This window comes from Penaeus vannamei, chromosome 6 (assembly GCF_042767895.1).
Source record: "Penaeus vannamei isolate JL-2024 chromosome 6, ASM4276789v1, whole genome shotgun sequence".
Classification (NCBI taxonomy): Eukaryota; Metazoa; Arthropoda; class Malacostraca; order Decapoda; family Penaeidae; genus Penaeus; species Penaeus vannamei.
In genome coordinates, this window is record NC_091554.1 from 15,980,840 (window position 1) to 16,005,839 (window position 25,000).

At 50.2% G+C, this 25,000-nt stretch overlaps 1 protein-coding gene across 1 annotated transcript in view; it reads left to right on the top strand.

Moving 5' to 3' along the window:
* Positions 1–25,000, top strand: part of LOC113812893 (transcription factor SOX-4) — a 109,824-nt gene that overhangs the window by 83,988 nt on the left and 836 nt on the right. The window contains exon 2 of the mRNA XM_070122672.1: positions 16,174–25,000. This exon is cut by the window's right edge and continues 836 nt beyond it. Within this exon, the coding sequence (XP_069978773.1) occupies positions 16,174–17,349 (1,176 nt within the window). The 3' untranslated portion in view covers positions 17,350–25,000. The remainder of the gene's footprint in view (positions 1–16,173) is intronic.

The window sequence follows — 25,000 nt, forward strand, 5'->3', positions numbered from 1 at the left end:
AGCGGGTCGTGTCTCCTGCTCCGCGGAATTTCTGTAAAATGAGTATTATTTTGTCTTGGGATGGGGGGGGGGGGATCTACTTCCAATGTGTGTGTGAGTGAGTGAGAGCGAGTGAGTGAGTGAGTGAGTGAGTGAGTGAGTGAGTGAGTGAGTGAATGAGTATGTGAGTGTGTGTGTGAGTGAGTGAATGTGTGTGCGTGTGTGTGAGAGAGAGAGTGTGTGAGTGAGTGAGTGAGTGAGTGAATGGGTGAGTGTGAGCGTCGCACGAGGGCCGGCCAGCCCCGCCCGCACACGCCGTAAGGTTAATCTGCCTCGTGGCTCGACCTCCGCGCCTCCCGAGACGACGCAGAAGCATTTGTCGGGTCTCGTCGTGTCGGAGGTCGCCGCTCGGCCTCTTTTGTTGTCGGTCTTTTATCTTGTTAATGTCAGCCCCGATAAGAAGTAGAGGGGGAGGGGATGGGAGGGGGAGGGGGGGGGGGCTCGTCGTATGGCCGGGGCGTGCCGTAGGAGCGTGGATGGTACGGGGTGGACGGTGCGCTGGGGTATGTTTGGGGTACCGAGGGGTGTTTGTTTGGGATTCGGGGCCGTCGTTTGGGGAAGGGAGGAGGGGGAGGAAAGGAAAGAGGAGGAGGAAGAGGAAAGGATCAAATTAAGCAAGAGAAGGAAGAGAGAGAGAGAGACAGACAGACAGACAGACAGACAGACAGACAGACAGACAGACAGAGACAGACAGAAACAAAGAGATAGAGAGGCAGAGAAAGAGAGACGCGGAGAAAAGGAGGAGAGCAAGGGACAGCGGAGAATGCAGGCAATATAGAGTGGCGGTCATCCTGTTCATCAAAACAAATGGCACTCGAAAAAAGAAAGAATGTATGCTGTATCTTATCTCCCGCAGTACTTAGGCGAATGGATGTCACTATAATGTGCACAATAATAAGAACAAAGCAGTCGCTAATATGGCGGTGATGGTTGGGGGAGTGTGGGGGTACCTCCCCTCCCTCCACCCCCACCCCCTCTCCTGCTTAGGGTGTGGAGATGGGGGGTGGGGGTGGGGCGATGTTTGGGTTTTAAAAGGACTTTTTTCCAGGGTTAAACTTCGATCTATCTTTGTCTTTCTCTTTCTCTTTCTCTTTCTCTTTTCTCTTACCTCTCTCTCTCTCTCTCTCTCTCTCTCTCTCTCTCTCTCTCTCTCTCTCTCTCTCTCTCTCTCTCTCTCTCTCTCTCTCTCTCTCTCTCTCTCTCTCTCTCTCTCTCTCTCTCTCTTTTACTCCCATCTTTCCATCGTGTCCTCTATTTCCCTTCAATTTCTCCCTCCTTCCCTTCTCCCCCCCCTCCCCCAACTCCCCTTCCTCACCCACGCCCTCGCTCCTCCCCCATCTCCTAGCTTTACATCACCCTCCATTTCTTCTATTTTTTATCCTCTCCTTTTCTCTCCTCTTTTTTTTTTTATAAAGTTTATCTCTCAAAATCTCCCTCCCTCCGAGTAAGAGGCTCCTATCTATCTGTCTGACTGTCTATCTATCTATCTATCTGTCTGTCTGTCTGTCCGCAACAACAGTTCTGAGTTGCTTTGCGGGTCGAGTTTCGTCTCCTATGAGTATTGTTGTGTACTGATGGGTGAGAGTGCAAGTTTATTTTTCTCTTTAAGGTGAAATAACATTCAGGGAGAGATAGACAGATAAAGATAGATTTGTAGACAGACAGTGATAGGCATATAGACAAGCAGAGACGAGATTTAGACCGAGACATAAAGACAGACAAAGACAAACCGTGATATATAAACAGACAGAGACAAAGAAGGAGAAAGAAAAGATGGGAGAACCAAACCAAGGCTTTCAAAAATCGCGAATAAAGGCGAGAAAGAGAGAGAGAGAAAAAAAAAACTAAACACCGGATGAAACTGAGAAAAAGAAAACAACTGAAAAAAAGAGAAGAAAATGAATAAGAAAAAAAGACGAAGCAGGGCATACAAACAAACACACAAATAAAGAGGGCAGACGGGCGCAGGGCGAGAGGATCGTAAAGCCCGGCAGGAGAGCGGAGCGAGATCCCCCGCCACGTGGGACAGGAGGGCGGTCGCCAGTAGCAGGGGCGGGCGGGGCGAGGGGAAGGGGGAGGGGGAGGGGGAAGGGGGAGGGGCGTAGAGGGCTAGGGAGGGGTGAGGGGGAAGGAGGAGGGGTGAGAGAGAGGGAAGGGAGGAGGGAGGGATGAGGGGGAAGGAGGAAGGAGGAGGGGTGAGGAGGGAGAGGAGGGAGAGAGAGGGAAGGGATGGAGGAGGAGGAGAGGGGGAGGGTGTGAGGAGGGAGGAGAGGGGGAGGGTGTGAGGAGTGTGAGAGTGGAAGGAGAAGCAAGCGGAGATGGGGGGGGAAGGTAGTAGGAGTGGGAGGTCCTTCGTGGGGGATTATAAAGAAGAGGGGAGGGGGCTGTTCCTTCGCTGGGGGGGTCCTTCGCGCGGGCGGCTTCCTCGCCCACGGTGCCTGCTTGCTTGCCGGAGCCCCTTCCTGCTGCCAGCACGCGAGGGGGGGGCGTGATGATGGTGATAGTGATGATGAGGAGGAGGAGAAGAAGAAGAAGAAGAAGAAGAAGAAGAAGAAGAAGAAGAAGAAGAAGAAGAAGAAGAAGGAGAAGGAGAAGGAGAAGGAGAAGGAGGAGCAGGAGCAGGAGCAGGAGCAGGAGCAGGAGCAGGAGCAGGAGCAGGAGCAGGAGCAGGAGCAGGAGCAGGAGCAGGAGCAGGAGCAGGAGCAGGAGCAGGAGCAGGAGCAGGAGCAGGAGCAGGAGCAGGAGGAGGAGCAGGAGCAGGAGCAGGAGCAGGAGCAGGAGCAGGAGCAGGAGCAGGAGCAGGAGCAGGAGCAGGAGCAGGAGCAGGAGCAGGAGCAGGAGCAGGAGCAGGAGCAGGAGCAGGAGCAGGAGCAGGAGCAGGAGCAGGAGCAGGAGCAGGAGCAGGAGCAGGAGCAGGAGCAGGAGCAGGAGCAGGAGCAGGAGCAGGAGCAGGAGCAGGAGCAGGAGCAGGAGCAGGAGCAGGAGCAGGAGCAGGAGCAGGAGCAGGAGCAGGAGCAGGAGCAGGAACAAAATAATAAAAGAGGACGAAGAAGACTAAGAAGAAATAGAGGAAATGAAAGAAGAGTAAAGGGAAAGAAGAGGAAGAAGAGAGAAAGATCTTAGGAGTGTTTTGCAATTAGCTAAAACGGCGCTTATTTGGTTAGCATTGTTTTCAGCTTTTTTGGTTGGGGAGGGGGAGGGGGGGAGGGGAAGAGGGGAAAGATGAACAAATGGTGGATGAGGCACGGCGATTTTCTCTCTCTCTCTCTCTCTCTCTCTCTCTCTCTCTCTCTCTCTCTCTCTCTCTCTCTCTCTCTCTCTCTCTCTCTCTCTCTCTCTCTCTCTCTCTCTCTCTCTCTCTCTCTCTCTCTCTCTCTCTCTCTCTCTCTCTCTCTCTCGAGGCGTTAATGATTCGGCTCTGTTTTTGTTCGGCCTGAGATCTCCGGCCGTTTATTCTGGGGAGAGAGAGTGAGGGGATCCCACGGCCTAGCCCGCTGTCTCCCCTCCGTCTCCCCTCTTTGGAGTTTTTTCCACTTTTTTCCCTTTTTGGAGTTTTTTCCTTTCGCTTTCTGGGCTTTGCTTCTTTTTTTTTTGTTGGCCTTTTCTTTCTCTTTCTTATCTGGTCTTCCTCCCCCGTTCGATTTTTTTTCTCTTGTGTCTTCTCTCCTCCCCTCCCTTCTTGTCTTCTGTACCCTCGCCTCTCCTCTTCTCTCTTCTCTTGACTTCTGTTCCCTCGCCTCTCCTCTCTCTTCTTCTCTTCTCCTCCTCTCCTCTCTACTCTCTTTTCTCTTCTCCTCCTCTCCACTCATCTTCTCTTCTGTTCTCTTCTCTTCCCTCTTCTCCTCTCTTTCTCTCTGCTCTATTCTATCCTCTCTTCTCTTCTATTTTCTCCCCTCTTCTCTTTTTTCCACTCCTCTCCTCTTCCCTTTTCTCCTCTTCTCGTTTCCTCTCCTCCTCTTCTTTCCTCTTCTCTTCTCCTCTCCTCTCTTCTTTCCTCTCCTCTTCTCTCCTCTTCTGTTCTCCTCTCCACCCCCGCCTCCGACCGGGCTCCCCAACAGACGCGCATCCAAGCCTCCCGAGCGCCTTCGTTTTTGCCCCCCAACAAACGGACAAATTCAGGGTCTCTTACCTCTCAGAATTTAGAGATGTGGGGGAAAAAAGCAAGGTTGTATCCAGAAGAAGGGGGCGAGGTGGGGGTGAGGGGGGTGAGAGGGGAGAGGGAGGGGGGCTTTTTTAACCCCTCCAAGGCTGGTTCGTGTTGAGTGCGTTTCGTTTCCGTGTTTCACTTGCTTGTTGTGCACTCTTTGTGGTACTGCTGTTGTTGTTGTTTGTTCTTGTTTGTTTTGGTGTTATCAAGACTGCCACTCCTCTATTTGTGTGTTGTGTATTTATTTGTTTATTTTTTTATTTATTATTATTATTTTTTTTTTTTTTTTGTTCGTATTCGTGTTATCAAGACGACCACTCCTTTTCCTCTCTTTTTTTGTGTATTTTTTTTTGTTTTGTTTTTGTTCTTTGTTTTGGTGTTATCAAGACCCCCACTCCTTTTCCTTATTTACTTATTTTTTGTTTTGTTTTTTTATTCAATTTTATTTTTATTTATTTTTTTCTCTGAGAACGTCTTCCTGTCGCCGCGTTACGGCCATCATTTTCTTTCAACTTGTTAAGACTTGCCACACGCCTCAATTACCCTTAATTTCCTCTCTTATTCCCCTCAGCTGCTATGCGTCTCCTTCCCTACCCCCTACCCCGCCCCCACCCACCCCTCTGATCAACCCCTTCCTTCGCTCCCCCCTTCACCCTCTACCCCACCCCCTTCCCCCACCCCCACGTCTTCCGGGTTGACTTCTGAAGTTTCCACATCTCGTTTTTTTTTTCTTTCTTCTTCTTTTTCTTTTTCTTGTTTTTCTTCTTTTTCTTTTTCTTTCTTTGAATCAGTTTATGTCTGCGTATGTAGATGTAAGTGTGTATGTGTATATGCGCACACATATACATACATATACATATACATATATATACATGTACGTAGATATTTACACTGTCACACTCGATTTTCAAATTTATTTTTTAGGTCTCTCTATCTCCCCTTCCTGTAGCTTCCCCTTCTGTCTCCCTCTTCCCTCTCCTCTCTGTCTCTATCTCTCCCACCATCCCTCCCTCCTCCCCTCCCCCCCCCCCCTCCCTCTATCCATCCTATCCTTACTCCCTCTCTCCTTCCCCTCCCTCCCTCCCCTCCCTCCTTCCTTTCCCTCCCCCCTTCCCCCACTTCCCATCACCCCTCCCCTCCCTCCCTCCCCCGGTTAACAACGGCCCGAACAAAGGGGGACTTGATGCCGTGGCACTCGTAAGCTGTTCCCTTTTGTCTGCTTCTGTCTCATAATATTAGCAGATGCCCGACACCAAGAGGGGGGAGGGGGAGGGGGAGGAGGTAGGAAGGGGAAGGAGAAGGGGTGGTGGTGGGCATCCTTTTGCATTTCCTCCTCCTCCTTCTCCTTCTCTTTCTACTTCTTCGTCTTCTCCTTCTCCTTCTTCTCCTCTTCCTCTTCCTCTTTCTCTTTCTCTTTCTCTTTCTCTTTCTCTTTTTCTTTCTCCTCAGAAGAAGAATGTGCTCTCTCTCTCTCCCTCTCTCTCTCTCTCTCTCTCTCTCTCTCTCTCTCTCTCTCTCTCTCTCTCTCTCTCTCTCTCTCTCTCTCTCTCTCTCTCTCTCCTTTTATTTGTTTATTTTTCGCTATATTTTCTTGCTCCCCCAGCGCCCTCCTGCTTCCGCCCTCTTCACACAGATTATTAAGGCCGTTTCATCTTACTGAATTAATAATGTTACCAAATTTGAATAACGAGTAAAGTAGATAACTGCAGTTATAAAAAAGCAAACGGATGTGCACATGAACACGCAAGCACGCACACGGGCACACAGAGATGTACACATACAAACGCGCTTACACACACACACATACACGCACACGCATTCGCACTGTTAAGTAATATGTACTATTAGGCTAAGCAAATGCCCCAGTTTCCGTCTGTTGTGAGAGAGGGAGAGAGAGAGAGAAAGAGAGAGAGGGAGGGGGAGGGGAGAGAGGGAGGGAGGGAGGGAGGAAGAGCGAGAGGGGGAGAGAGGGAGAGCGAGAGGGAGAGAGAGAGCGCATGGCGTGTCATGAAATGGCAGGCAAGAAACAAACTAGGCGAGGAGCGGAGCGGCAATGTATGTAGCTGCGCCCATCAGCCCACGTGTGAAGTCGTCACGCCCACGCTCAAGGTTAGCGGGGTCGGGGGCGGTCAGGGAGGGGGGAGGGGGATAGGAATGGGGAGGGTTGTGTGGGGGAGGGGGAAGGGGGAAGGGGGTTATGGGTGCGGGTGCGGGATGAAGGGAAGTGGGGGAGAGGGGGAGGCTCCCTATGGGGCATGCTTTCTCCCTCTCCCTCTCTCCCTCTCTCTTTATCTCACCCTCTTCCTTCCCTCCTCCCCCTCTCCCCTATCCCTCTCCCTCTCCCTCTTCTCTCCCCTACCTCCCCAACCCCCTACCTCCCCCCAACCCCCTACCTCCCCCCAACCCCCTACCTCCCCCCACCCCCTTCATCCACCGCTCAAGATTATTATGTTTCAGAAGCATAAGAATGAACTATAAACAAGGAAAGGGGAAAATGAAAGCGTGTGTTGTATAATGTAGGAATAGACGAAGGAGGAGGAGGAGTAAGAATAGGAGGAGGGAGGAGGAGTAGAAATAGGAGGAGCGAGGAAGAGTAGGAGAAGAGAGGAGGGGGAGGAGGAAGAAGAGGAAGTGATGGTGGAGGAGGACGAGGAGGATGAGAAGGAAGTGGTGGAGGAGGAGGAGGAGAAGGATTTCGGTCCGTGAGAAGGACGAGGGGAAAAGAGAGGGAGGGACGAGAGGACAGGGGGAAGAGGGGAGGAGAGGAGGGGAAGAAGGGGAGGTGGCAGGAGGGAGGAGAGGAGAGGAAGGAGTATTGATAGGGGTTTGGGGATTGGGGGAGGGGGACGGAGGAGGGGAGGGGGGGGGGCTCGGTTGGATGTCTGCGGGGATTGGCTGGCTCGGTGGCGGTGGATGCAGGTGGTTAGAGAGTTTATTGGCCTATAAAGCCGGATGATTGGTTCCCTGGCAGCCAGTGGATGAAGGGCGTTGGGTGGGAGGTGGATGGAGGGAGGGGGAGGGGTGGGAGGTGGATAGAGGGAGGGGGAGGGGTGGGAGGTGGATAGAGGAGGGGGAGGGGTGGGAGGTGGATAGAGGGAGGGGTGGGAGGTGGATAGAGGGAGGGGGAGGGGTGGGAGGTGGACAGAGGGAGGGGAGGGGGTGGGAGGTGGATAGAGGGAGGGAGGGGGTGGAGGTGGATAGAGGGAGGGGAGGGGTGGGAGGTGGATAGAGGGAGGGGGAGGGGGTGGGAGGTGGATAGAGGGAGGGGGACGGGGTGGGAGGTGGATGGAGGGACGGGGAGGTGGATAGAGGGAGGGGGAGGTGGATGGAGAGGGTGGGAGGTGGAGGGAGGGGTGAGGGGAGTAACGAGGCATTGTAGGATTGGAGGATTCTTCTTCGAATCCCTTGGGGTCCGGGTTGTGCCTTCGTCGTCTTCCTCTTCCTTCGCCTCCTTCTTCCTTGTACGTATCCGCGCCTTCCTCTCATCCTCCTTCCCTCCTTCGGAATTCGCACTTTCTCCATCTTCCCTTCGCACTCTCTTTCTCCCTCTTCTCGTCTTTCGCCTCTTACCCTACATCCTTATCCGCATCTGTCGCTCATCCTTTTCCCTCCACACTCTCTCTCTCTCTCTCTCTCTCTCTCTCTCTCACTCTCTCTCTCTCTCTCTCTCTCTCTCTCTCTCTCTCTCTCCCTCTCTCTCTCTCTCTCTCTCTCCCTCTCTCCCTCTCTCCCCCTCTCCCCCTCTCCCCCTCTTCATTTCAGTTGTAATTCTTTTAATCTCACTCCTCTTTTTCTTCTCCTCCTCTCCCCCCCCAAAAAAAAAACACATTCCTTTCCTTTCTCTTTTATCGCCCTTCCTCCATACGTTTTATCGCATATTTTCCCTTCGCACATTTCACTTTACCCGAGAAAATGCATTGCTCTCGCGTGTGTGTCTGTGGGGGATGGGGGAAGGGGGGGGTGAAGGGGAGGGGAGGGAGTCCGTTGCAGGAGGCCTAATCTTGTATGAAGGTCTTCGCTCCTTCTTTCTCCTTCTCCTTATCCCTCTCCTCCCTTTCTTGTTCCTCTTCTTCCCCCACTCCCTCTCCTTATCCCTCTCCCTGAGGCTCTCACCCTCTCTCCTCCCTCTCCCTTACATTCCAGTATCCTCTTCCACCCCCACACTTCTCACACTCGTTCTCCTCCTCCTCCTCCACCTCCACCATCCCCTCGGTCTCCCCTTGCTCTTGTTGCTCCTTCAGCACGCTCACTCTTTCCCCTCCCTTGCCCCCTCTCCTCTCCCCTTCCCTTTCCCTCTTTCCTCCCCCTCCCGCCCATCTTCCCTCTTCTCTCCCCTCCTGCCCATCTTCCTCTTCTCTCCCTCCCTTCCTCCTCTTTCTCTTCCCTCTCCCTCCCCTTCCTCCTCTCTTCTCTCTTCCCTCCCCTCTTCCTTTACACTCTCCCCTCTCCCCTCCCTCCCCCCCTCTCCCCTCTCCCTCTTAGACCCGTGGTAATCAGACCAACACACCTGTTCAATGATGCAAACCCCTTGTATCTCGCTCCCCTTGCTGTGACTTTTCCCTTCCCCGTTTAATTACAACGTATTGTTCGGGGCCAATTTTCCGGTGCGCGTCGGGTGCCCTGCCCTGCTTCCTGTCCCGGGCGCGACTCCGGCTGTCGGGTTGCCGTCGTGTCATGTGGCGCTGTACTTCTGACACGCTCCCGTCGCTCGGGGCACTTGAGGGGTCGTTAGCATCAGCGTGTGAATTTATTGCAGTGTCAAGGAGGAGGAAGAGGAAGAGGAGGGGGAGTGGGAGTGGGAGGGGGAAGGGAGGGGGGGAAGAGGGGAAGAGTAAGAGGAGGGAGAGGGGGAAGAATAAGAGGAGGGGGAGAGGGAGGGGAGGAAAAGAAGGGGAAGAGTAAGAGGAGGAGGGAAGAGGAGGGGGAAGGGGAAGGGGAAGAGGAAGAGGATGTGGAGAAGGGGAGGGGAAGAGCAAGAGGAGGGGGAGGGGAGGAGAAGGGGGAAGAGGAGGAGGTGGTGGTGGAGGTGGGGAGGGGGAATGATGATAATAATAAGAGGAAGAAGAAGGGGAGGAGGAGGAGGAGGAGCCGCAACAGGGGGGCTGGTGGCACCATGAAGTCTTGTGTAGGCGGTTATCCTTGTGTTGACACCCCCCTGCCCCCCCCCCCCCCCATCTCCCACTGTCCCCTCTCCCCTTCTCTCCTCTCGCTTCCTTTGCCCTCCCCTTCTGTCGTCTTTTGCTGCTCATATCCTTCCTTCGCCCCCTCCCTCTCCCATTTCTTCTCGTTTTTTCCCACTTTTGACCCCCCTCTCTCTCTCTCTCTCTCTCTCTCTCTCTCTCTCTCTCTCTCTCTCTCTCTCTCTCTCTCTCTCTCTCTCTCTCTCTCTCTCTCTCTCTCTCTCTCTCTCTCTCTCCTCTCTCTCTCTCTCTCTCTCTCTCTCTCCTCTCTCTCTCTCTCTCTCTCCTCTCTCTCTCTCTCTCACCTCTCTCTCTCTCTCTCTCTCTCTCTCTCTCCATTTCTCTCTCTCTCTCTCTCTCTCTCTCTCTCTCTCTCTTTCTCTCTCTCTCTCTCTCTGTGTGTGTGTGTGTGTGTGTGTGTGTGTGTGTGTGTGTGTGTGTGTGTGTGTGTGTGTGTGTGTGTGTGTTTGAAGTGGAGGAGAGAGAGAGAGAGAGAGAGAGAGAGAGAGAGAGAGAGAGAGAGAGAGAGAGAGAGAGAGAGAGAGAGAGAGGGGGGGGGCATCAACCGACCTTCTCTCTGTCAGTATTAAGTCCCCCTCCCCCATCCAACCCACCCACCCATATACGAGCGAGCGCGCGCCCACGTCAATTTTTTTTTTTTTTGTGATTTTCTTTTTTTCTGACTCACCAGTCCACCTTTTTCTCGTCTTCTCTTCCTCCTCCTTCTTCTGCTTCTTTCCTTCTTCATCTTCTTTACCTTCTTTTGTCTTATTCCTCTTCTCCTTCCTCTTCTTCTTCTTCTTCTTCTTCTTCTCTCTTCTTCTTCTCCTTCCTTCCTTCTTCTTCTTCTTCTTCTTCTTCTTCTTCTTCTTCTTCTTCTTCTTTACGAGCTGTCATCGATCGTCCTTTTTCCCTCCGCCATAAACCCACCAGCAAACCTTATCTGGCCCACCTCTTCCAGCTTGCCCACCGCCCACCAGGACCGTACCCTTCCACCTCCCCCTCCCCTCCTCCCTCCTACCTCCCCAGGCTTCGTGTGGCTGTGACTCCACCTCTTCCGCCTCCACGTCCCCTGCATCCACTTTCGTCTCCACTTCGAGCCGTCTCATCCACCTCCACCTCAACCTCTCCCCTTAATACATACAGCCTTTCATCCACGTCCACTTTCTTTTTCTTCTTTTTTTTCTTTTTCTTCTTTTGCATCTCCACTTACTCTTCCAACTCTCCGCTTTCACCTCCACCTCCACCTCCACGTTTCTGAGTATGCACACTCCACCCACCCAGTGCGTTTCCACCCCACCGATCAGCCTCGCCCACCCAGCCCACCCAGCCCATCAAGCCCACCAAAGAGGCCGCCAGTACCTGCTGTAGCCTCGACCCCCCCCAACTCTCTCCCTCTCTTCCTCCCCGCCCCCTCTCTCTCCCTCTCTCCCTCCCCGCTCCCCCCTCTCTCTCTCCCTCCCCGCTCCCTGCCTGTTCTTACCCCCTTTTATAACTAGCCATTTGGTGAGGGGGAAACGGCGAGGCATCCGACACTCACCCTCTTCTAATGAGCAATCTGGAGCTGGTCTTTTACCCCCCCTCCTCCCTTTCCCTCTTCCTCTCCCTTCTCTCTCCTCTTTCCCTATCTTCCTCTCCCTCCCTCCCCATCCCTCTGTTCCTCTCCCTTTCCCCTCTGCTTTCTCCCTCCTCCACTCTTCCCTCTTTAATCCTCTTCGTCTCCCCCACCCCCTATCCCCCCTCCATCCCCTCGCAAGATTTTCACCAATTTGCGAATCCGCTGCGCGATCTTCTCATCTCTTTTTTTCCTTTTCTAATTATTATTATTGTTGTAGTTGTTGTTGTAGATGTTATTTTTTTCTCTCTTCCAATTCCTTTCTCTCTCTGCTGCATTCCCGCCGTCCTCTCTCCTTCCTTCCCTAGTTCCCCTCTCTCCGTCTCCCCTCTGTCTCTATCTCTCCTTCCCCTTTCTCTTCCTCTTACTCAGCCACCACCCCCTTCTCCCCCCTCCCCTCCCCCTCCTTCCCTAAGGGCTTGCAATATTGAGTCATGCAACGGGCCAGAAGCCTTCCCCACCATCCTCCCCTTGTCCATATCCCCTTTTGTATTGCCTCCCCGCTGGCTGCGTCCCCTTATTTATTGCTGTTTATTTACCTCCCCCCCCCCCCATCCTTCTCCTCATCCCCCTCGTCTTTCTACACTTCCCTTCCATCCCATCTCTCTTTTTTGGGCCTTTTAACCACCCTTGCCCTTCCCTTTGCCCTCTCTTTCCTTAATCTTCCCCTCTCTTTCCTTCCTCTTCCTCTCCCTCTCCCTCCTCCCTCTCCTCCTCTTCTTTCACCTCTACCTCCTAACTGTCCTCCTCCCCCTCCCGTTCCTCTTCCTCCTCCTCCTCCTCCTCCTCCTCCTCCTCCTCCTCCTCCTCCTCCTCCTCTCCCCCCACTTCCCCTCTTCCCTTTAAAGCCACTCACCCATTCTGTCGGTTTTATCATGGGTGTGTGAGGGTGGGAAAGGGTGGGGGGGTGGGGGAGGGGTAGAGGTTAGGGAGTGTTGGCTGTGTTTCTTGTTTTCTCTTTTGTTTCCTTTTTGTTCCTTTGTTTTTAATTCGGTGCCATTCTCTCTCTCTCTCTCTCTCTCTCTCTCTCTCTCTCTCTCTCTCTCTCTCTCTCTCTCTCTCTCTCTCTCTCTCTCTCTGCCTCTCTCCCTCTCCCTCTCCCTCCCCCCTCTTTCCCTCTCTCTTTCTCTCTCCCTCTCTCTCTCTCTCTCTCTCTCTCTCTCTCTCTCTCTCTCTCTCTCTCTCTCTCTCTCTCTCTCTCCCTCTCTCCCTCCTCCCCTCCCTCCCTTCCTCCCTCCCTCTCCCTCTCCCTTCACCCCTCCCCCTCTTTCTTTTCTTCTTTATATTTTTTCTTCTATTTTTCCTTTTCTGCATTTTTCTTTTGTTTCTTTTTCCCTCCCCCTCTTCCCCTGTCCTCGAACGGAGCTGTTGTTGAGAAGGCGAAGGAGAGGAGAGGAGAGGAGAGGAGAGGAGAGGAGAGGAGAGGAGAGGAGAGGAGAGGAGAGGAGAGGCACGGGGCAAGGAAGATACATCACGTTTACGATTTCTCTCTGGCCCTTTTTTTAATATTTGGTAATGGGGATAATAATAGGTTTGTTTTTGTTTGATTAGTTGGTTTTGTTGTTTTAATCTCTCTCTATATATATATATTTTTGGTTGTTCCAATTATCGCATACCTTTCTTTTTTTTTTCTTTTTTTTTCTTTTTTTTTTTTTACGTTCGGTCACCTGTGGATAAGAGAAGGTGAAGGAAGGAGGAGGAGGAGGAGAGGGGAAAACAGAGGAGGAGGAGACGAAGGAGAAGAAAAACAAGATGGAGACGAAGGAGAGGAGGAGAGATGAAAACAAAAAAAAAAAACAAAAAAGACGGGGAAGAGGAGAAGAGAAGAAACAATAAGGATACGAAGAAGAGGAGGAGGAGGTCTAAGGGTTAGGGCGGGGAGGGGGGAGGGGGGGAGGGAAGGGCGGGACACGGCGCGTAGCTTAATTCCCCATCGAAAGGCGTAACGCGATAGCGCCGGAGAACGAGAGCGAGGCATCAAGCGAGGATCGGAACGCATGCCTCCCTCATGCCAGCCCCATTCCTCGAGACCTCTTGGTGACCCCCTGGCAGTGACCCGCCCCGCCGCCATCTCCACCGCCGTCGCCAACACCATCTCCATCTGCAACACCGCCTCCATCTCTAACTCTACCGCCATCTCTACCTCCATCTCCTTCATTCCCTTCCTCTCCAACATTGCTTCCATCTCTACCTCCTCCTCTTCCACCTCCCCCTCCTCCTCCTCCTCCTCCTCCTCCTCCTCCTCTTCTTCTTCCACCTCCACCTCCTTCATTCCCCTCTCCACCACCACCTCCACCTCCAACCCCGCACTAATTTTTCCCATCAAAACACCACCAAAGTAAATGACACGAATGATACTTAATACACTGAGCAACGAAAAAGAGGAAGAGGAGGGAGAAGGAGAAGGAAGGCGAAAGAAGGGGAAGAGGGAGAAGAGGAAGGCCAAAAGAGGGGAAGAGGAGGGAGAAAAAGGAAGTTGTGTTGGGGAAGTGTCTTTTTTTTTTCTTTCTTTTTTTGAAGGGAAGAGAAAACCTTGGAAGAGGTGGGCTGTGGAGGGGGGGGAGGGTCTGGCTTGGTTAGGGTGGGGGGTAGGGGTGGGGGTGGTGACGGTGGGGGGACTGTAGGCTTGAAAAGTGATCCTTCTGCCCGAGAAGAAACTGTGACCGAGCTTTTCTTTCTTTCTTTCTTTTTCTTCTTTATTAGAGAGAGAGAGAGGGGGGTAAGGAGAGAGGGAGAGAAAGAGAAAGAGAAAAAGAGGAGAAAGAAAGAAAAAGTGAAAGTGAAAGAAATAAAGAGAAAAGAGAGAGGGAGAGAGAGAGTAAGAGAAAAAAATGAGAGAGAGAAAAAGATATAGAAAAAGAAAGCGAAAGTGAAAGAAAAAAAGGAGAGAGAGAGAGTGAGTGAGTGAGTAAGAGAAAGAAAGAAAAAGAGAAAATGAGAGAAAATAGAGTTATGGGTTTTCAGATGGTAATCGCCTTTTTTCTCTATTTCCCTTTTTGTCCTCTCGGTTCCTTCATATCCGCATACCAATTTTATTTCACCGTTTTTACACGTTTTTCTCTCCTCCCGCCTGTCCGCCCACCTTTCCTCTTCCCTCTCTCCCTCCTCCCCTATTTGGCTTTTAAGGACACACTTGACTGAAAGTAACTCCCTCTACCGTTCAGCATATAGTGCTTTTTTAAAGACTAAGAGAGGAAATGGCGCCTCGAGACTCATTTTCAGGGAGAGAGAGAGAGAGAGAGAGAGAGAGAGAGAGAGAGAGAGAGAGAGAGAGAGAGAGAGAGAGAGAGAGAGAGAGAGAGAGAGAGAGAGAGAATGTTTTGTGTCGTTTCGGATGTCGACTGAGGAAAGTACATTGTCGAAAGCCCCTCCCCCCCTCTTCTCTCTCTCTCTCTTCTCCTCTCTCTCTCTCCCTCCTTCCCTCCTTCCTTTCCTCTCTCTCTTTCCCTCTCCCTAAAAAGGAGTCTCCTCTCTCCCTCCCTCTCCCCTTCCACTCTACTCTCGCCCCTTCCCTCTCCTCCTGAACCTACTCAGGTTTTCCTCTACGGTTTCTTCAGCATCCTTTCTTCTCGCTTTCCCTCCCTTCCTCCCTCCCCGTCCCTCCTCCTCCTCCTCCCCGTCCCTCCTCTCCCTCCTCCCCGTCCCTCCTCCTCCCTCCTTCCTCCTCCTCCTTCCTCCCCGTCCCTCCATCTCCTCCTCCTCCCTCCCCCTCCTCCTTCTCCCTCCTCCTTCTCCCTCCCTCCTCCCGTCCCTCCTCCTCCCTCCTCCTCCCTCCCCCGTCGCGTGTGTTCCCTGCTCCTCCCTCTCGTCTTCCTGTACATTGTTCCTCGCCGCCTTCGCCATTCAGGACTCCGGCCCGGGAATCCTCCGGCGGCCTCGTGTTTATGTCCTTGTGTTGCCCCCTGTGTCTGCTTTCTTGTGTCTCTCCCTTCCCTTTCTTTCTCCCCCCCCTCTCCCTCTCCCTCCTCTCCCTTTCTCCTTTTTCCGTTTCCTGTCCCTCTCCCTCTCTTTATCCTCTCTGTCTCCCTTCTTCCCGTCTTCTCCTCGGCGCATGGAGAGTGCCCTGAGCTTCTTCGTCGTCATCATCTTCGTCTTCTTCGTTTTCATCATCTTCTTCTCTGAATTGCTACTTATTCCCAACTGTTTATGAATATCTTATTCCTAGTTGTTTATGAAGGAGGAGGAGGAGGAGGAGGAGAAGGAGAAGGAGATGGAGGAGGAGAAGGAGGAGTAGGAGGGGAGGCGGAGGAGAAGAAGGAGGAGTAGGAGGAGGAGGAGGAGGAGGAGAAGAAGAAGAAGGAGTAGGAGGGGAGGCGGAGGAGGAGCACAGGAGGAGAGCGAGGCGAGCGGCGCGAGTTCCCTAGGTCTCGCGTGTGTTTACAGAGGGAGATCCCTTAATCCTTATGAGTGGTGGAGGCTGCGAGCTGGAGGCCCAGTTGTGGCTTAGGTGCCTTTGCGCTCGCCCTGTCTCCTCCCTTTTCCATTTCTCCCAATCGTTCCGTATTTGTTTATTCATCTCTCTCTCTCTCTCTCTCTCTCTCTCTCTCTCTCTCTCTCTCTCTCTCTCTCTCTATATATACATATATATATATATATATATATATATATATATATATATATATATAAACACACACACACACACACACACACACACACACACACACACACACACACACACACACACACACACACACACACACACACACACACACACACACACACACACACACATACACCTCTCCATTTCCCTCTCCCTCTATCAGGTCTATCTATCTTTCGATCTCTCTTGCTTCCTTCCTTCCCACTCTCCTTCCCTTTCTCCCTTCGCTCTCCCTCTTCGTCTGCCACTCCCCTTATTTCCTTTTATTCGCCATTTCCTCTTTGATTTCTCTCCACCGGCTGTCAACTCTGATCTCTTTACCTGTTTATGTTCCCTCCGTCCCATTTCCCTCCCCTTTCGTGCCGACCGTGAAGTTGTAGTTTCTGTTGCGTTCGCTTTTCTGCCTCCCAGGTGTAGCAGCTGTTCGGAAATCGCGTGTTTGTTTGTTTGCTTGCTTTGTTTCATAAATATTTTTTCCCCTATTGCCAAAATGTATAGTTTTCACATTCCTGTCAAGTGTCATGCGACCTTTTAGTATTAATAGAGCGAATCCCTGAAGAGCCTTCCCTAACGAGCGCCCTCTCCCTTGCAGACGAAGAAGCACAACCCGAACCACGTGAAGCGGCCGATGAACGCCTTCATGGTGTGGTCACAGATGGAGCGCCGCGAGATCGTCAAGTTCGCGCCGGACATGCACAACGCCGAGATCTCCAAGCAGCTGGGGAAGCGGTGGAAGAATCTGACGGAGGACCAGCGGCAGCCGTACATCCAGGAGGCGGAGCGGCTGCGGCAGCTGCACATGCAGGAGTACCCCGACTATAAATACCGGCCTCGCAAGAAGACAAAGTCCGGCAGCAGCGCCAAGGCGGTGGAGAAGGGGCGGGTCACCAAAGCCAAGGACAAGACGAGCAGCGCCGGCAGCACCGCCTTGAAGGCCGTCAAGCTGACCGCCGACCCGTCGCGGGCGCAGTTCACCACCGGCATCTCCGCCATCAACCACAACAAGCTCAAGCTCAAGCTCAAAATCGACAAGAAGTTCAAGGACTCGATCCGCAACACCATGTACGTGCCCATCTCGCAGTGCACGTCGCCGGCGGAGGTGCCCGCCACGCCCCACGAGATGCCCGCCTCGCCCGAGAGCGCCTCCCTGTACGACAGCCACGTGAGCACCACCTCGTCCAGCAGGAGCAGCAGCCGCGCCGCGTCCACCAGCCCTTCGCCAGGCAAGGAGCCCTTCCTCTACGGCCTCTACACCATCGAGAGCGCGCCGGGGCTCACCTCGCTGCGGCCCGAGTCGCTCGTGTCGTCCACCACCGTCACCTCGGCCGACGACGACGACGACGATGACGACGACGACCACGACCACGACGACAAGGACGACGACATCGACACCAAGGAGGACGTGTTGCTGTACAGCCGGAAACGCCACACGGTCCGCGACGAGGTGTTCGCCCCGCGCCCCTTCCTGCCCAGCTCCCTGTCGGCGTCCCGCGCCGCCGACCCTCCGCCCATCAAGTTGGAGCCCCTGGACATCAAGCAGGAGCCGCCCTCGGAGTCCACCCTGGCCGACCTCGACTCCCTCACCGACCTGCTGCAGATGCCCACGGACTTCAAGGTCGAGGTGGACGAGATCAACTCGGACCTTGACTTCGACGCCGTGTCCACGTCCTCGGGCTCCCACTTCGAGTTCTCGGACGTGTCGGACATGCTGAGCGACATCGGCGTCAGCAACGACTGCTGGGCCGACATCGGCATCATCAACTGCTGAGCTCGCACGGCGCCCGGCAGCAGGAGACCCTGTTGCCCGCTGAGTTGAGTTTGTTTGATATTGCAAGGAGCCAGCAGGCGTGGCCAGCGGCCGACGCCTGCGGGCGACCAGTGACGCCGGCTCCAGAGGCGGTGATGATCTCTTTGGTGTTTGCGTGCGAGTCAACCTTTATATACTTGGACGTTGGCGGCGACTGTGGAGTTGAGTGAAGCAACATGTGTGCTAGAGTAGTGATGTGACTCACATTTCACTGTGTGATTCTTTATGTTATACATAAGTTACTACTCATAGGAATCATGATATATAAGATGATTGACTTCTTTTTTTCAATGTATTCAATTTTTAGTCATGTAAACCTATATAAAAATGCCACAATAGTGTTGCAAGTGCCAGTTCTGCAGGTGTGATAAGCAGGTGTACAATGAAGACAAGACTTTGCGTTCTTCACCTGTACAACACCCGTCATAGGACATAATGTTAAGTGCATTTCCTTTTTATGAGCTGATCTGTTATGTTGTCATTTCATCGCCATAGTGACTACATAAATCACTTCATTTCATCATTTTATACCATAGCAGTTGAAGCATTTTTCTAAAGCCAAAACCCTTGGACTCCATGTCAACTGCCCATAAACAAAAAGCAATGCAAAACAAACTTGTAGTAGCATGGTGCCTGTGCCATTGGCATCACTTGAATCGACCTTTACAGAATATTGCCACATCCGGGATTCATTATTCAGTCAGGGCGGAGAAGTGAAAAAATGAAAAGAAAATGAGACAGGTAACTTAACTAGAAGAAAACGGAAGAAATAACGAGAAAATCAGGTGTTGGCACCCTCAGGGCGATCCTGGGTGAGATCTCATCCTCTCTATAAAGATCAAGTGATGGCAATGGCATCCTCGACCATCAGTACTTTGGAATCTGTGGTATCGCTTGGGGTTGAGTCCCAAGACTAAAACGCACGAGGGGGAGCCACCGAGGGCCGAGGCCTCGCGTCCCCGGCGGGCACCATCGCTCCTTGGCGCGGGTCGTGACCTCGCCGGGGATGGCGAGGCGAGGCCGAGTCAAGGTTCGTTCCCTTGTTAATGAGCGGAGTAATTTTACCTCTGAAGAATTAGGTCCACATACCCCCACCCCATAGCCCCCCAACCCCTTATCTCTAGTCTGTATGTTCAGGTTATTCCAAAAAGAAAAAGAATAAAACGTATGTTATTTGATCAACAACGTTTTCCACAACGCATCGTAATGGGCATTTAGTCTTTAAAAAACGTTTCTACACGATTCATGCAGTACACAACTGAAGGGCCTGGGCAAAATAGGAGCTGTTGTCTACATTAGAGTGTAAGTCCAAACTTTTTTTTTCAAATCTCTTTTAGAAGTGACTCAATTCACTCTTGTTGATATTTCTCCCGCTTTTCCTGTTGGTATTTCTGCGACAGAGTCGGCTTGTTGCAAGCACCCCCTCCCCGGCCGAGCCTCCAGCTCACCAAGTCTCAGCCAGTTACTCTGAGGATCTGTCTCGCGCACAACGGAAAAGATGTATTATTTTTGTGACGGGGCTCTGCGCAGCACTGTCATCGTCCCAGCGCCCTCCAAAACAGGTTCCACCCACTAAACCACCCGGTTTTTCATATATAAATGATATATATGAATATATATAGTAATCGACTTTTTGTACTAGTATTAATGCAACGATGCGAGCCCGGGGGCGCGAGGTGCGAAGCTGGCGCCGCGGCGGGGCCGTCTCCATGCGGCGGCGCGGCGCGAGGCCGCAGGGACGCCCTCGCCATGCGCCGCGCATGGACGGTCGCAGAGTCTCAGGAGGCCGGCTTCGCGTCCGAATGCCTCGAGGTTGGTATCACCATAGACTGCCGATCGTCGGATACACACATACATTACACATATACCCTCTGTCTTTCCTAAGTAAGTAAATGAAAAATCTGCAGGTACGGCGCATTACCATTACGGTGTGAGAGAATTTAGCGCTTCCGACGTCGCCAGCAGCTTCCGACGGTGCACTTTCGCAGTGTTGTCATTTAGGAAAGTGCACCGCGCCGAAGGGACTCCAGATGGACGGACAGATAATTCCTCTCACACGTTCTCCTTTTTTTAGTAACTGCATTATCTCATGTCTCGTAATATAGTGTCATCGGCTAAGACTGTGAACTCGTCGCTCTCATGATCGGAAAGTGATTCGAAGGTGGTCTCATTAAAAGAAGAAAACGAGAAAAAAGCAGCCAAGTGGTTTCCAATGCTCGCCATAACCCCTTGAGAACTGCTCTTCACTCGTGAGAAGTGGCCGTCACAGTGTTGGATCCTATCAATAACAGCCATTCATGTGCTTTTGTAACATTTTTATTTCTCTCTGTAACCAACTCAGTGCTATAGGGTAACTCTTATAGAATAACATTAAGGGTAAACAACAATGAGGCTCTTGACAGATCTGGTGATAGCTTTCTTATAATCCAAATGTAATACTATTTGTATTGCTTGCCTCCCCCGCCCCCTGTTGTTCCTTGTAAACTGATTGTTCATAATTGTGTTTTTGTAACGTCCTAACTGGTGTTTTGATTTGATGGCTGTAAGTTTAAAAAGTTTGTCCTACGGGAATGTTGTGGGTGGTCTCTCTCTATATATACTGGACACTGATTAGGGGGAAACATCGGGGTGTATGCAAGGTTCTCTCCGAAAACCCATTATTGTTGAATATTTTGTACCACAAGGAAGGAGTCCACTTTGCATACACTTTCTTCGAGAGTTCGCCCCCGGCCTCCCCTCCTCATCACCCTTTTGTACACCCAGGGGAGGCTTGAGGACGCTACTTGGAGACGCCAGTGGCCGAGTGGGACGCATGTAGTCCCCAGCGCCCTCTTGCATGTCTAGGTAGCGTTATCCGAATGTTTGAAGAAGAAAAAAAAAACTTTCAAAAACCGTTCCATGGTTCCAGAGGCCTCAGAAGAACCCGAGATCCTCTTGAATGGTGAATTAGAGCAATAAGGAGAATTTTTTGTAGGTGTTTTATAATGTATTCCGTCGTTATTTGTCATGTTGGATGAATTATCTACTCGAAGCAAGTTTTAAAAGGGAAGAAGAGCGCCGGCATCAGCTTAAACCGTAACCCAGTGCACGGCCTCTTTGTCACAGCTGTCTTGTGGGTACTTGAGACTTCGCTCGCGTGTACTGTGTGTAGTCCGAGGTTGCTTGAGCCTCCCTCTCTTAGTTGCAGGCGTAAGGAAGGTATTATGTGTATTCCTGGTCAGTTGGGAGGGTGAAAGATTTGTACATCATTTAGACATAAGAGAATGAGAGAGAAAAAAAAAACAGATGCATAAAGTTGGATTTTTGTCTTCGTTTAGCTGTTAAAGGATAATATTTAAATCACCAGCTACAACTTCAGTGTCACCACAGAAAGTAGATAGTAGCCGTTAATGACTATTTTTTAATCTGTTTCTGAGAACCCTCTTAGTGTTTCTAGAACCCTCTAGTTGTTTGGAATCTTGATCATCAGTTCGACAGCAGCGGCCACGCTCTCTGCTGTTCAAGAAATAACACTTTCATCATAGATTTCTAGAAAACTGTATTTTAGAAACAAAAAAAGAACTACTCCTAGAAACATAATCGTAATCTTCTTCAGTTCTTCTTTTGGACGACTTACTGTGCAAAAGAACAAGAAAACTAGCAGTAAAAGAACCTCCTAGCAAACTTAGCCGGCATCGTCGCCCGCGTCTTCCTGAGAGAGTACAATATCGCCTCCTTCATGCCAGGTCGTGGATCACAGGATGGGAGTTCCTTTACGCGCCGCCGCCGCCGCCACCTCAGGATCTTCTTGCTCTTAGTCTTGCCGAACCTCCTGCCCCCCCTTCCCCTTTCCCCTCCCCCTCCCCTCCTCCCAGGCCTCCCCCCTGCCCCCACTCCCCCCTCTCCGCTTCTCCCTGGCTCCTCGTGGCTCTGCAGGAGGTGCCACGGGCCTCGCCGTCAGCTATGGCTCGCCTTTGCGTTCGAGTCCGTTTCCGGTTCCCGTCTTTTCCTTCGCGGGGGGGGAGGGAGGTCTTAATGATTCAGTTTGATATCAAGTAGTCACGGCTGCGATTATTATTATATATTTTTTTTATAAGGCTTACTACGACTGCCGTAGCTACTACTACTACTACTACCACTACTGCCATTGTCGACTTAAAACCTCCCCGAATCGTTGAACAGCAAAAATGATTCTCCGAATATCTCTCGTTTCAGCCACTCACGAAGGCCGTTTTCCGTTCCCGGCGGCTCGAGCCCGGTGTCTGCGATCGACTCGTGCAAAGCGAATCGCCCTTGTTGTCCTGGTCGAACCCCGCGCCGAAACCCCCTTCGCGTCCTGTTCCTGTTCTGAATCCCTACCCTCGTATGATTCCAATCCTTCTATCCCTGAATTACCCTTTCCAATTCTTCTATCCCTGAATTATCCTTTCCAATTCTTCTATCCCTGAATTATCCTTTCCAGTTCTTTTATCCCTGAATTATCCTTTCCAGTTCTTCTATCCCTGAATTATCCTTTCCAGTTCTTCTATCCTTGAATTATCCTTTCCAATTTTCTATCCCTGAATTATCCTTTCCAGTTCTATCCTTGAATTATCCTAACACCAATCCTTGCCTTATCCCAGTTTCCTTTATCACTCGAATCCTTTGGCTCATCCCACTCCTTTATTTTATTATCCTAATCCTAACCTTATCCCAGTTTCTTTTATTACTCGAATCCTTTGGCTCATCCCACTCCTTTATTTTATTATCCTAATCCTAACCTTATCCCAGTTTCCTTTATTACCCCAGTCATTTATTACCCGAATCCCTGCCTGATCCCAATCTCTGAGTCTAATCCCGAATGTTTTCTACTTTCCTTCTCACTTGTTTTTCTGCAGCGTCCAACAATGTCGCTGTTTTTGACTGACAGACAGATCATATATACTCAAGTCATTCCAAACTTTTTCCCTTCCTTTTTTCTCCTATTTGCTCTTATATTCTCCCTTTTATTATCTGTCTTTCTTGTTTTCTTTTTCTTTTTCTTTTTAGTTTTCGTATTTTGAGATTATTTCGTTTCTTGAGGGGGTTGGGGGGGGGGGGGGGTTGGACATCAGTGACGACGATCAAATTGATAAATTAGTGAATCTAAGAGTTTGAAAGGAGCTCAAAGGCGTTCGTTTGTTTTCGTTTTGTTTCGTGTTTTTGATTTTTCGTTATTGTTGTTTTCCGTTTTTTGCGTTTTTTTTTTTCTTTTTCTTCTCACCAGATGTGGTTGAAAGAAGATATATGAAAACAGGAAAATATGTTAAGAGATCGATAGGTAGAAATTACATACCGTAGAAAACTAAATAGAGAAAAAAATATATATAAAACCGAGCGGCGAAGCAGCGTGCGGTTTTTAGGGTCCAATCCTTTTTTTTCTTTTTCTTTCTTTTTCTCTTTCCTCTTTCGTTTTTTTTCTTTTCATTTCTTTTCTTTCACGTCAGGATTTCATTTGGTGGTCTGGCATGGTATTTATTTTTCTCTCTCTCTCTCTCTCTCTCTCTCTCTCTCTCTCTCTCTCTCTCTCTCTCTCTCTCTCTCTCTCTCTCTCTCTCTCTCTTTCTCTTTGTCTTTGAGTTTTTTTCATGGTTAGTTCATGAAAATTATTTTTTTCTTTTCTTTTCTTTTTCCCTGACTTCCGTATCTTTCTTTTCTAATCTTCCTCGAGCCTCACGTTTCCTTTTCTCATAGGCCTATGCTGTTGCCACTGTCTGAACTTCAACAAACTCGTCAACGTTCCTGGTAGAGAGAAAAAAAACAAGATGTTCCCCATCGAAATAGTATGGGCGTGACTCCCCATCCGGCCGTTAATAAAAGAAAGAAAAAAAAAAACGTGATTTGCTTCAGTAAACGTGATCCTTCGCAGTGAAGATGGTCAGCTGACTGTTTGTGGGTTGGCAGTTTTTTTTTTTTTTTTTTTTTTTTTTTTTTTCTCGCTATGAGTATAAAACAGCTGCATCTTTTATTTTATTTTGTTAATTACGTCTTGTTGGTCACTCTTTCTCTTATAGTTTATTGTTTCACCGAAAAAAAATGATATTGAAAGTTTTGTTTTTTAAAATTGATTTAGTCCCGGTTAACAAACAATCAAGTAGAAAGTTTGAAAAAAAATCTTTTGGTTCAGATTTAGTACTCAATTTATTATTATTATTATTATTTTCTCCAAAAACCTGAACATCCAGCATTCGACCCATCCGGTTACTCTCGAGTCGAGTAGCTTCGATGGAGGGAGTATTCCCCCCCGATACACAGGACGCTCTAAAACAAGGCTGTTGTAGTAAAAAAATGCAAGAAAAAAGTTGTTCAGCTGTCACCACCAAGCACAAAACTGGAGAAGACCCAGGTTGACCTCGGCCGTCGAAGGAGATGCCTCCCGCAAAGGCCTTTGAAGTTTGAGGTCCTTCTTAGGGTCGGGTTGGCGAGTCGAGGACGACGGGGTGTCCTCCACTATGTTATATATATATATATAAATAATTACCCCAGTGAAACCCCGTAATCCCTCTTCTTGCTGGTGAGTCCAGAGTGGTGTATGTATGTTTTCTACTTGCCATACAGTTTGTGTTTGTTTATTGATGTACTTGGTCACAACCTGTGTTTCCGAAACTAGTTGGTTGCTTTTCTTCCCCTCTCTGTCTCCCTCTCTTTCCCCTCGATCAATAATGTCCTTTGGCCGTTCAGGTGATTTACACATTTTCTTCGTTTGTCTTTCGATTTCCTTCCAGCCCATTGGTTGTATAGTATGCTTTTGTTCACATATCATTCAATCATCATCATCTGGATTACAAGAGAAATTACTAGGTAAAATAAATAAATTAATGAGTAAGGTCGTGGAGTTCATTACTCCTTTCTTCTCATGTCTTGTTACTGGTGCATTATGATCTCTTTGGTCAATGAACATCACTGTGAATTAAGCATGGATATTTTTTCTCTCAAATATATATATTGATGTTGGCATACAAGGAGGCCTGTGCTACCTGGCAGAGACAGTCATCTAGTCTAGACACTCGTGATCGGATGGTTTTCGTTGTTCGAACAGGCCGTGGAAACGAAACGTGAAAACAAGTTTGTAAACATTTTGTCGATGTTCTTGTGACAGACAACCATGTCCTGCTTGCTACTCACTGTTCAATCAGGTAAAAGTGATACAGGCGCAGTGTGCAGAGCGTGGTGACACACACAGCGTTCGGTGTTGTGGGATTTTGATCTTTTTGGAAGGTGACTTTCCTCGGTTGGGGAAGAGCTTTTGTTGGGAGGCGCCGTGTGGGGCCCCCGTGGTGGAAGCCGTGCACACATGTTAATGATTTCATCGTTCCATTCCGCTTTTGTATTTTTTGTACTTTTCAGGCAACATTTATGTAAAAACGAACATGTATCATATGCATTATTATCATTATTCCTGTCTCAGAGATCACACCGAACAAGAGAAAAACAACACCCGACGCTGTGTCTGTCGGTCATGTTCAACCCACTCTGGAATAAAAACTAAAAATAAACCATTTCAAGAAGAATTTTCCTCTTGAAAGAAGAATGAAGCCTTAGACATTAATTCAAGGCAGCTAGCTAGTCAGACGATCATTGAGGGTCGTATTGTGTAACCATATTTCCAGAACAG